This window comes from Nerophis ophidion, linkage group LG29 (assembly GCF_033978795.1).
Source record: "Nerophis ophidion isolate RoL-2023_Sa linkage group LG29, RoL_Noph_v1.0, whole genome shotgun sequence".
Classification (NCBI taxonomy): domain Eukaryota; kingdom Metazoa; phylum Chordata; class Actinopteri; order Syngnathiformes; family Syngnathidae; genus Nerophis; species Nerophis ophidion.
This window is the reverse complement of record NC_084639.1, coordinates 13,833,518-13,845,843: the sequence shown is the minus strand read 5'-3', so window position 1 is coordinate 13,845,843 and position 12,326 is coordinate 13,833,518. Positions and strand designations below refer to the sequence as shown.

General features: G+C 39.1%; 1 protein-coding gene across 1 annotated transcript in view; it reads right to left on the bottom strand.

Annotated features, from left to right (window-relative positions):
* The window catches only part of LOC133546025 (integrin alpha-6-like), a 61,699-nt gene that overhangs the window by 47,194 nt on the left and 2,179 nt on the right, over nt 1–12,326 (bottom strand). The window contains exons 2-9 of the mRNA XM_061891831.1: nt 8,883–9,004; nt 8,727–8,806; nt 8,381–8,651; nt 4,154–4,273; nt 3,858–4,071; nt 2,732–2,928; nt 1,059–1,147; nt 864–991 (exon numbers count right to left, since the gene is read on the bottom strand). Coding sequence (XP_061747815.1) covers nt 864–991; nt 1,059–1,147; nt 2,732–2,928; nt 3,858–4,071; nt 4,154–4,273; nt 8,381–8,651; nt 8,727–8,806; nt 8,883–9,004 — 1,221 coding nt within the window. The remainder of the gene's footprint in view (nt 1–863; nt 992–1,058; nt 1,148–2,731; nt 2,929–3,857; nt 4,072–4,153; nt 4,274–8,380; nt 8,652–8,726; nt 8,807–8,882; nt 9,005–12,326) is intronic.

The following is a 12,326-nucleotide window of genomic DNA, read 5'->3' as shown; positions in this document are numbered from 1 at the left end:
GTGGACTCGTCAGACCACAGAACACTTTTCCACTTAGATGAGCTCTGGCCCAGCGAAGTAGGCCGCATTTCTGGATGTTGTTGATAAATGGCTTTCGCTTTGCATAGTAGAGCTTTAACTTGCACGTACAGATGTAGTGACAAACTGTATTTAGTGACAGTGTTTTTTCTGAAGTGTTCCTGAGCCCAAGTGGTGATATCCTTTAGAGATTGATGTCGTTTTTTGCTACAGTGCCGTCTGAGGAATCAAAGGTCACGGTCATTCAATGTTGGTTTCCGTCCATGCCGGTTACTTGGAGTGTTTTCTCCAGATACTCTTAACCTTTTGATGGTATTATGGACCGTAGATGTTGAAATCCCAAAATGTCTTCCGATTGCACTTTGAGAAATGTTGTTCGTAAACTGTTTGACTATTTGCTCACGCAGTTGTGGACAAAGGGGTGTACCTCACCCCATCCTTTCTTGTGAAAGAGTGAGCATTTTTTGGGAAGCTGTTTTTATACCCAATCATGGCACACACTTGTTGCCAATTAGCCTGCACATGTGGGATGTTCCAAATTAGTGTTTGATGAGCATTCCTCAACTTTATCAGTATTTATTGCCACCTTTCCCAACTTCTTTGTCACATGTTCCTGGCATCAAATTTTAAAATGTTTATCAGTTTGAACATCAAATATGTTGTCTTTGTAGCATATTCAACTGAATATGGGTTGAACAGGATTTGCAAATCATTGTATTCCGTTTATATTTACATCTAACACAATTTCCCAACTCATATGGAAACGGGGTTTGCATGACTTAAAACCACAGAAAATGCATAGGCTAAATATACAATCCCGCTCTTAAAAAATCAGCAAATGTTACCTGTAAACAAAGACTGCATCCGAGAGTGACCCAACTGCCAAGTCGGGGTATTGATTATCATCGATATCCAGGTTCCCGGAGAGAGAATATCCAAACAAAAGGACTTTTTTAGACACTGGCGAGAGCACCTGCAAGTAGAGAAGTCACTCACAAGTCCTCATTCCAATTGTAGTGATGTTTTCTCCCCAAGCTCACCTGTGCGGCCTTTTTGTTGATGCCGCTTGGCGATCCACAGTAGATGTACACTCGGCCAGAACCGTCATAAGGTGCCCCCACGGCGATGTCTGTCGGAATAAGGTTTATGTAATATTCAACAGAAAGTATCCCAAGTGAGTTATCACACAAATGTGGATTTAGGATTGATGCTGTTAGAGAGGTTTTATCGTCAGTATTTGTAGCCTAATTTCAGTGCCCCTCCCGAAAATCTCCCGGTGCAACCATTCTCCCGAATTTCTCTCGATTTCCACCCGGACAACAATATTGAGGGCGTGCCTTTAAGGCACTGCCTTTAGCGTCCTCTACAACTTTTCGTCGCGTCCCCTTTTCCACCATACAAACAGCTTGATGGCCCAGTCACATAATATACGGGGGTTTTACAAACACACATAAGTGGATGCAAAACATACTTGGTCAACAGCCATACGGGTCACACTGAGGGTGGCCGTATAAACAACTTTAACACTGTCACGAATATGCCCCGCACTGTGAACCCACACCAAACACAACATAAACACAACAGAATAAATACCCAGAATCCCTTGCAGCACTAACTCTTCCGGGATGCTACAATATACACCCCCCTGCTACCACCAAACCCCGCCCACCTCAACCCTGCCTCCCCAACTCAACCCCCCTTATGTCCCGAATTCAGAGGTCTCAAGGTTGGCAAGTATGTTTGTAGCATGAAGGTCACCTCCGATTTTTACCCGGACAACAATATTGGGGGCGTGTCTTAAAGGCACTGACTTTAGCGTCCTCTACAACCTATCGTCACGTCCGTTTTTCCACCATACAAACACATTGCCGGCCCAGTCACATAATATATGCGGTTTTTACCCACACACAAGTGAATCCCAGGCATACTTGGTCAACAGTGAAGGAGATAGATATCTACATATATCCATATTCATGAGTTATTTCTTTTCTCCATAGTCATATTTAAAAACAGCTAGTGTTTTTCCATTTGTGCTCTTTTTGGTTGTCCGCTGGTAAAAAGCATGTGTTAACCTTGAAGCTGTAGGAATGTGAAGAGTAGCCATAACTCTCTTCTTATCTTTCCGCCCTAGACTAGCAGAAGAACAGATTTGTGGATTCATTCTGAAGGGGGAGGGGGGGCTAGTGGCATATTGAAAAAGACAGGACTTCCTATCTTGCTAGATCAACTTGGGCGATGCGAATTGAATGTGTTGTTACATGGGTTGGTCTCTCCAAAGCTTTGGAATAAATTGCAAAATACCTGTTCTGTTCTGGGTTTCATTTAAAATAAGCTTATGTGTCATCAAAAGAACTTGGGGTTGACCAGCAACTTAAATTCCCCCCGAGGAACATCTGGTCCAAACGCAACAATTGCCATACAGGTCACACTGAGGGTGGCCGTATAAACAACTTTAACACTGTTACAAATATGCGCCACACTGTGAACCCACACCAAACAAGAATGACAAACACATTTCGGGAGAACACCCTCCCCGTAACACAACATAAAGACAACAGAACAAATACCCAGATATCCTTGCGGCACTAACTCTTCCAGGACGCTACAATATACACCCCCCGCTACCCTCTACCCCCCGCCCACCTCAACTCCACCCATCTCCCGAATTCGGAGGTCTCAAGGTTGGTAAGTAGGTTTGTAGCGTGAAGGTCACCTCCGTATCCGTCTTGGTTGACATCGCCAATGTTTTCCACCGCAAGTCCAAACATGGAATCTTTGCGCCCGAGAAGCTGAATGGGGTCAATCTTCTCCCAGTTTTTCCCCTCATTGTTGATAAAGATGTAGACCGCTCCTCCAGTCAAAACATCTTTTACAAAGAATTCCGGTGCTCCCACAGCGAGGTCGTCCCACCTGGTGGTAGGAAGTACATAAAAACAGGGATGTCCCAATCAACACTCCTGGTCTCCAATCTATATTCGATTAGTTTTTGCCTTAGATCCAATCCAATTTCCGATGCGATACTTTGACAGATCATATGACTGAAAAGGTTTTTTAGCAGTGTTCTAAAATACCTAAATAGCCTAAAATACCAAAACAGAGACCCCGGACTGTTGAACAAATTAAGCTGTACATCAAGCAAGAATGGGAAAGAATTCCACCTGAAAAGCTTCAAAAATCGTTTTTCTCAGTTCCCAAACGTTTACTGAGTGTTGTTAAAAGGAAAGGCCATATAACACAGTGGTAAAAATGCCCCTGTGCCAACTTTTTTTGCAATGTGTTGCTGCCATTAAATTCTAAGGTATTGAATATTTGGAAAAAAATAACATTTTACCCAGTTCGAACATTGCACTCTATTCAATTGAATATAAGTTGAAAATGATTTGAAAATGTTATTTACCATTTACACAACGTGCTTCACAGGTTTTGGGTTTTGCCCTCAAATAACTTTTATAAACAATAACAAAAACAACCAAAATATTATTTTGTAATAATAGGTTAAAAAAAATATATATATATATATCCAATCATTTTAGTATCGTTTATATACTGATATTATAAAAGGTATCGATAGTATCGACATCAGGATCGATCACCTCTACTTTCATTGAAGCTTTAGTGGTTAGCTTCCTGTGTCGTTCTTGTGTCTGTGTAGCATGCTTAGTCATTCTTTTATTTCTATTCCTCCAGTGATAATGCTACTTGGGAAAAAATTTTAACAGTGATACATAGTGCCAAAAAGTCACCATTTAGTAATTGGTAAGTTGATGGTACTCTTCAAAGGCTTTACTGCATTGATATCTATTATTTTACATTTAAAACTCAGTTGCTGACAAACCGACCCGTCACTGTTGAGATCCACCACAGCCACGTCATATCCGAAGGAGGAGGCCAGCCCAGGACCTGAGAGGACCAACTCTACAGACAAGCTTCTGGTGGCTGAATGGTCCGCCTTAAGAAAGGTCACCTGACCGCTGTAACCTCCTCTGGGTGCTCCTGATACGACGGTAAGCTCCCCCCTCCTGAGGAGGGCCATCCCAGAGTCGGTGGAGAATCCTAGAACGATTCATACGGTGTGAAGGTTGACTCCAAAAAGGAATACAAGGTTGTTGTTTTTCTTGTTTGTTACCCAACTCACCCAGGTAGCTATTTCTTCGGAGAGGAATGAGTCCGGAGTCAAAGCGGTCGATGTCCCCGGTTTCTCGGGTGTCCTCACTGGAGATGTCCAAGTTGTCCAACAGCTCCATCCGCACGAGTCCTTTTGAAAGAACCCACGAAAACGTAAGCCTCTGGGAAATACATCCATCATTTGCATTGTAGCTGTCAGGCTTGCCACTGACGGTTTGTTTGTGTTTGTTTTTCCTCTGTGTTTATTTAGTATTTCCTGTTTTTAGTTCCTGTCAGCGCTCTTATTTTGTCTGTTTCTTGTTTTTTTTCCTGTGCGCTGTTTTCCCCTTAGCTGCGGCTGATTGGCACCTGGCCACACCTGGTGTCAATCAGCCCGCTCCTAATTGTACCTGCTTTGTCTTCTAGTCAGTCCTGGGTTATTGTCTTGTCGTGTCGTCCCGTGTCTTGTATTTGCAGCGTAGCGGTAAGCTTTATCTGTTAGATGTTGGTAGCTTACTGTTCTTTGTTCCCTGCTTCCAGTTTGTTTTTGTACTACACGTTACGACTTCTGTTTTCCTGCTCGCTACCCGCTAGCACCCATGCTAAACCTTTTTTGTTATTGCTAGCTTCCATGTTAAGGTCTTTTGTTATTTCTCTCGCTCCCATGCTAGCTCCCTTAGTTTGTTATCCGCCTCGTGCGCGCTTTTGGTTGTACCCCTTTGGTTTGTTCTTGTTGTAATATTTAAATTAAATCATGTTTTCTCATTCAATGCCTGCCTCCATCTCTGTGTCTTGCGGTTCGTCACCAACAAACTTTGACAGTAACAGTGCCACAGAGTTAAGTGTATCACAATTTTATAAGCGTCAGTATTGTTTTCAACACTTTTTGCTCAAATGTCTCAAACCATATTAGTCCTAAATAAAAGGAGCCAACAGGTAATGTTTTTTTTTATTTCATAATTGATCTAATTATGTCAGTTTTATTTTATTTTGAAATATTTAAATAAAATCAGTTTTCAATGAGTATGCATTGGCTTGGTAATGAAACATATTTTGATGCATTGTTTTGTATATTTTGCTGTGTTAGATTCCAAACTTAAAACCAGTTTGGTATCACGGGACAAAAAAAGTCCCTATTGACTACCTTTTACCTGAGTACCCCAGCCCTTTAGCATTTACTGCATGGATAATAACCTATTTTATGCAAGAGTTTTCAAACAAAAAGTGACATAAATAGGTCAAATGGACAGACGGCACTGCAGCAAAAACCGACATCAATCTCTAAAGGATATCACCACATGGGCTCAGGAACACTTCAGAAAACCACTGTCACTAAATACAGTTTGTCGCTACATCTGTACGTGCAAGTTAAAGCTCTACTATGCAAAGCGAAAGCCATTTATCAACAACATTCAGAAACGCCGCTTGCTTTTCTGTGCCCGAGATCATCTAAGATTGACTGATGCAAAGTGGAAAAGTGTTATGTGGTCTGACAAGTCCACATTTCAAATTGTTTTTGGAAATATTTGACATCATGTCATCCGGACCAAAGGGGAAGCGAACCTTCCAGACTGTTATCGACGCAAAGTCGAAAAGCCAGCATCTGTGATGGTATGGGGGTGCATTAGTGCCCCAGGCATGGGTAACTTACACATCTGTGAAGGCACCATTAATGCTGAAAGGTACATACAGGTTTTGGAACAATATATGCTGCCATCTAAGCTGCCATGGACGCCGCTGCTTATTTTAGCAAGACAATGCCACGCCACATTCAGCATGTGTTAAAAAAAGATGCGTGTACTTTCCTGGCCCGCCTGCAGTCCAGACCTGTCTCCCATTGAAAATGTGTGGCGACTTATGAAACGTAAAATACGACAGCGGAGACCCCGGACTGTCTAACGACTGAAGCTCTACATAAAACAAGAATGGGAAAGAATTCCACTTTCAAAGCTTCAACAATTAGTTTCCTCAGTTCTCAAACGTTTTTTGAGTGTTGTTAAAAGAAAAGGTGATGTAACACAGTGGTGAACATGCCCTTTCCCAACTACTTTGGCACGTTGCATCCATGAAATTCTAAGTTAATTAGTATTTGCAACAACAAAAAAAGTTTATGGGTTTGAACATCAAATATCTTGTCTTTGTAGTGCATTCAATTGAATATGGGATGAAAAGAGTTTGCAAATCTTTGTATTCCGTTTATATTTACATCTAACACAATATCCCAACTCATATGGAAACGGGGTTTGTATATAAATCAACTTTTTTTGTACACAGTCCATTTTGTCCAGCTTAGAAAATATTAAAATTTAACATGAAAAAAAAAAACAACTGAAAAAATTATTCTATTAGGAGCAACAAAAAAAGAAGGAAGAAGGTTGAGATTTTAAAATAAGGACAGTTAACCTTCAACCGTCCAAAACGATACAGCATTTCCAACAAAGTGAGGACACAACTCCGTATATCTTTTCAAGGGGCAACACAAAGTACATTTTGATATACTTTAAAGTAGTCAGTGTGCAGCCACTATTGTCTATGTAGCTGTAGCAAGATACCTGTTACATACGGTGGGGGTACTGTCATGGTTTGAAGCTGCATGAGTGCTGAGGAAACTACGGTTCACTTGTATTTGACTATAATGGCTGAGGGTTGACCATACAAACAGTACACTGATTACTCTAAGACAGGGGTCACCAACGCGGTGCCCACAGGCACCAGGTAGCCCGTAAGGACCAGATGAGTCGCCCGCTGGCCTGTTCTAAAAATAGCTCAAATAGCAGCACTTACCAGTGAGCTGCCTCTATTTTTTAAATTGTATTTATTTACTAGCAAGCTGGTCTCGCTTTACTCGACATTTTTAATTCCAAGAGAGACAAAACTCAAATACAATTTGAAAATTCACAAAAATATTTTAAAGACTTTATCTTCACTTGTTTAAATAAATGTATTTATTTTTTTACTTTGCTTTTCAAAGTGGATTTTAACCTATTTAAGACATGTCATTAAAATTCTAAAAGTAATCTTAATCAGGAAAAATGACCAATGATGTTCCATAAATTATTTATTTATTTTTTTTTTTAAATTCGAATTAGCTAGTTTTTCTCTTCATTTTTTTGGTTGAATTTTGAATTTCAAATAGTCGAAATTGAAGATAAACTATGTTTAAATTTTTTATTTTTTTTCGTGTTTTCTCCTCTTTTAAACCGTTCAATTAAGTGTTTTTTTCATCATTTATTGTCTACAAAAAACCTTCCGTAAAAGGAAAAAAAATGTAGGACGGAATGACAGACAGAAATACCCATTGTTTTTATATATATAGATTTATTTATTAAAGGTAAATTGAGCAAATTGGCTATTTCTGGCAATTTATTTAGGTGTGTATCAAACTGGTAGCTGTCACGCCTATGGTTCATATTTTGTTTTGGTCATGCTATGTTTAGTTTTTTTGGACAATTCGTTCTGTTTTGCATTTCCTTGTTTGTCTTGTTACCATGCCGACTGATTTAGTTTTCATCTGTCATGTCTGATCATGAGTTTTGTATGGCCATACTACCCTGAGCATCCCCAATATCATCTGTTCTCAAAGCTAAGCAGTGTCTGGCCTGGTTAGTATTTGGATGGGAGACTGCCTAGGAATACCAGGTGCTTTTGACCTTTGGACTCTAAGTTCCTTTTTTTGTCACTCCCTGTTTTGTTACCATGACACCTGTTTTCACTTATCATGTTCATTATTTAAGCCACAGCTACCAGGTAGTCAGCCTGGCAACATCACCTCCTTCACGACCTCGATTATCTGCTTCATGCCTTGCTATGCTGTTCATTTTGTCCACATAAGTTTTTGTCATTCCTGCCATAGCACAAGTGTTTTGTTTAATGTTTATTGTTTATAGCCTTTGTGCTAGTCTTTTGTTTCATAGCCCAAGTTTTGTACCTCCATTGTGAGCGCTTTTTGTTTGTTCCTGTTTTCAGTTTATGAGTAAATAAATTAAATATGTACCTACCTTCACGCCGTTTCCACTCCATTCGCTTCGCACCTCGGGAAAATAACCCAAGACCAAGTCCAAGCCTGACAGTAGCCTTTCGCATTAATCAGTACCCAAAGAGTAGCTCTTGGTTTCAAAAAGGTTGGTGACCCCTGCTCTAAGTAGACTTTTCATAGTATTGTCACTTAGAACAATATGAAACAAAATTGGTGTTTTGGAGAAATAGTCACTAATAGTCATGTGTTTTTTTAAAGAATACTGAAGCTGTTTCATCCAACCTTTCCACAGATAAGCGCCCGGTGCTCCGAAGACCAGGGATCTGTTGTCCTTCGCAAAAGATGCACCGTGACCTTGCTGGCAGTACGCAAACCATTCTTGGTTTTTCTGGCGTCTGGTCAGGTGCTCGGAATCGCAAACCACCCTCCTCCACGTCCTCTCCTCGTCCCCCACCTGCAGACCATCAGCCAAGATGTAGCACTGGCCCGTCAGCAGGTGAGGGACGTAAAGGCCCGGATTCGGCGCCCACTGCTGGTACCGATGAGCACAAGCCTGTGATAGAAAAACGAGCATGTTGCGTATGAAAGGTGGAAGAAAATATAAAGAGGATGGGAAGGTTTTCCTTACCATGATATTTTTACCAGGTCCTTGGCTCGTCACTCTCACTCCCATCCACTGGCCATCTATACCGCTGCTTTCCTGGAACTCTGCATCAAAACCACTTCGTAATGTTCGGCATTATGACTCTCCGTCAATTACGATAGATATGAAAGTCAAACAAACCTTCTTGTTGAAAGTCAATAGCCTGACATCTCTGGGAAGATGCACTCAGATCACATTGATAGACGACGCCTGTGACGTTGCTCAGGTGTGGCCGCTTTGATCGTGGAGCTCCTACCAACAATCTGAGGGCAAACACACATCTGTAGGCTCTGATCTACTAGGATCCAAATAACATGTGCTAATTGGCGTGTGTGCAAACAATACTTGCCAACCTTTAGACCTCCAATTTCGGGAGGTGGGGAGCGGGGGGCGTGGTTAAGAGGGGAGGGATATAATTCACCAACTCGAGTATTTCATATATATATTGCATATATATATATACATATATATATATATTTATAAATATATATATATATGTATGAAATACTTGACTTTCAGTGAAATCTAGCTATATACATTTATTTTATTATATATATAAATAAAATAAATAGTTGAATTTCCGACGGCACCTATCAAATACGCAGTAATAAAAACACAGTTGTTCTACTAACTGTACTGTGCTTGCTGGTTACTAAAAAACAACAACAACAACAACACTTACCTTTCACTATTTGAGTAACCTTTGTTCTGCCATTTGCATATTGGCGAGCCGATCTCCGAATCCGGGGAGATATATCACAGATTTGTTGTAGTCATCCGCAAATAAGAACGGGATGTTGCTTCCAGCTATCAGCATAGCCATCTTTGTCTCATCAATAGTTACACCATCGGGTCTCCATTTTGCGAGGTGGCCCATAATACTGGGTTGTGAACGATGCTGCGCTGCGGACGCTTTGTGCTTTGCTTTGCTGACCATTCATGACTGAGTATATGCGTTCAGCCGCCGTGTTCAATGGAAAAGTCTGTTCTACAAAATTTACAGGCAACATAGCCCTTCCCCTTCGAACTCTCCTGGATAAACTGAAATTCTTGTTTACAATCGTTCTGGAACTTGCAAGCGTATTTCTTAATTGTGCTCGTCGACGGTGTAATATATTGGGTTGGAGTCAATAACCAGGCGACGTGATGAAGTTCATGACTGAGTATATCCGTTCGGCCGCCGTGTTCAATGGAGAAGTCTGTTCTACAAAATTTACAGACAACATAGCCCTTCCCCTTCGAACTCTCCTGGATAAACTGAAATTCTTGTTTACAATCGTTCTGGAACTTGCAAGCGTATTTCTTAATTGTGCTCGTCGACGGTGTAATATATTGGGTTGGAGTCAATAACCAGGCGACGTGATGAAGTTACGTCTCTTTACTGTGGGCTTCAGAACAGACTCCCTAATGCATGTTCCTTGACTGCACTTAAATGTAGAATATATGTATTTTTCGGACTATAAGTCGCAGTTTTTTTCATAGTTTGGCCGGGGGTGCGACTTATACTCAGGAGCGACTTATGTGTGAAATTATTAAGACATTACCGTAAAATATCAAATAATATAATTTAGCTCATTCACGTAAGAGACTAGACATGTAAGATTTCATGGGATTTAGCAATTAGAAGTGACAGATTGTTTGGTAAACATATAGCATGTTCTATAAGTTATAGTTATTTGAATGACTCTTACCATAATATGTTACGTTAACATACCAGGCACCTTCTCAGTTGGTTATTTATGCGTCATATAACGTACACTTATTCAGCCTGTTGTTCACTATTCTTTATTTATTTTAAATTGCCTTGATGTCTATTCTTGGTGTTGGCATTTTTCAAATAAATTTCCCCAAAAAATGCGATTTATACTCCAGTGCGACTTATACTCCGAAAGATACGGTAGTATCGACTAGATACGCTGTTGTACGTGGTATCATTACAGTGGATGTTAGGTGTAGATCCACCAATGGCGTTTGTGTATATTCTAGCGTCCCGGAAGAGTTGGTGCTGCAGGGAATTATGGGATTTTTTTTCTGTCGTATTCATGTTTTGTTGCGGTGCAAATATTTTCCCAAAATGTGTTTGTCGTTTCACTATATGGCACATGTTTAAGACAGTGTTGGCGTTGCTCATAATTTTGTTAAATATTGGGTATAATGGTATCTTGGTTAGGATTCTTCAATTGTTGACTATATGATTTGTGACTTTTTTATTATGTAAAGCAGATTAAACTCGCCACAAAATTAACAACAACAAGATTGATTTATCAAAAAATATATTAATAATTGAAAGTGACCACCATCCCACATGGGTGTTCGGCGCCTATGTACATCATTGACTGTCGAAGTGGCATCAGATTTGAGCAATGACGTCACGTGTGCGTGGGACAGCATTGACAGTCAAGAGTTGCTAAGACTTAAAGCAGGGATCACCAACCTTTTTGAAACCAAGAGCTACTTCTTGGGTACTGATTAATGCGAAGGGCTACCAGTTTTATACACACTTAAATACATTTCCATAAATGGCCAATTTGCTCAATTTACCTTTAATAAATAAATCTATATATATAAAAAAAATGGGTATTTCTGTCTGTCATTCCGTCGTACATTTTTTTTCCTTTTACGGAAATTTTTTTTTAGAGAATAAATGGTGAAAAAAACACTTAATTGAACGGTTTAACAGAGGAGAGAACAGGAAAAAAATTAAAATGTGATTTTGAAACATAGTTTATTTTCATTTTCGACTCTTTAAAATTCAAAATTCAACCAAAAAAAAAAGAAGAGAAAAACTAGCTAATTCAAATATTTTTGAAAAAAATTTAAAAAAGAAATTATGGAACATCATTATCATTTTTCCTGAATAATATTAATTTTAGAATTTTGATGACATGTTTTAAATAGGTTAAAATCCAATCTGCATTTTGTTAGAATATATAACAAATTGCAGCAAGCTATATTTCTAACAAAGACAAATAATTATTTCTTCTAGATTTTCCAGAACAAAAATTTCAAAATAAATTCAAAAGACTTTCAAATAAGATTTAAATTTGATTCTAAAGATTTGCTAGATTTGCCAGAATTTTTTTTTTTTATTTTGATCATAATAAGTTTGAAGAAATATTTCACAAATATTCTTCGTCGAAAAAACAGAAGCTAAAATGAATAATTAAATTAAAATGTATTTATTATTCTTTACAATAAAAAAAAATTACTTGAACATTTATTTAAATTGTCTGGAAAGAACAGGAAGGAATTTAAAAGGTAAAAAGGTACATGTTTAAAACTCCTAAAATCATTTTTAAGGTTGTATTTTTTCTTTAAAATTGTCTTTCTGAAAGTTATAAGAAGCAAAGTAAAAAAATAAATGAATTTATTTAAACAAGTGAAGACCAAGTCTTTAAAATATTTTCTTGGATTTTCAAATTCTATTTGAGTTTTGTCTCTCTTAGAATTAAAAATGTTGAGCAAAAATGCAATTTTAAAAATAGAGGCAGCTCACTGCTAAGTGCTGCTATTTGAGCTATTTTTAGAACAGGCCAGCGGGCGACTCATCTGGTCCTTACGGGCTACCTGTTGCCCGCGGGCACC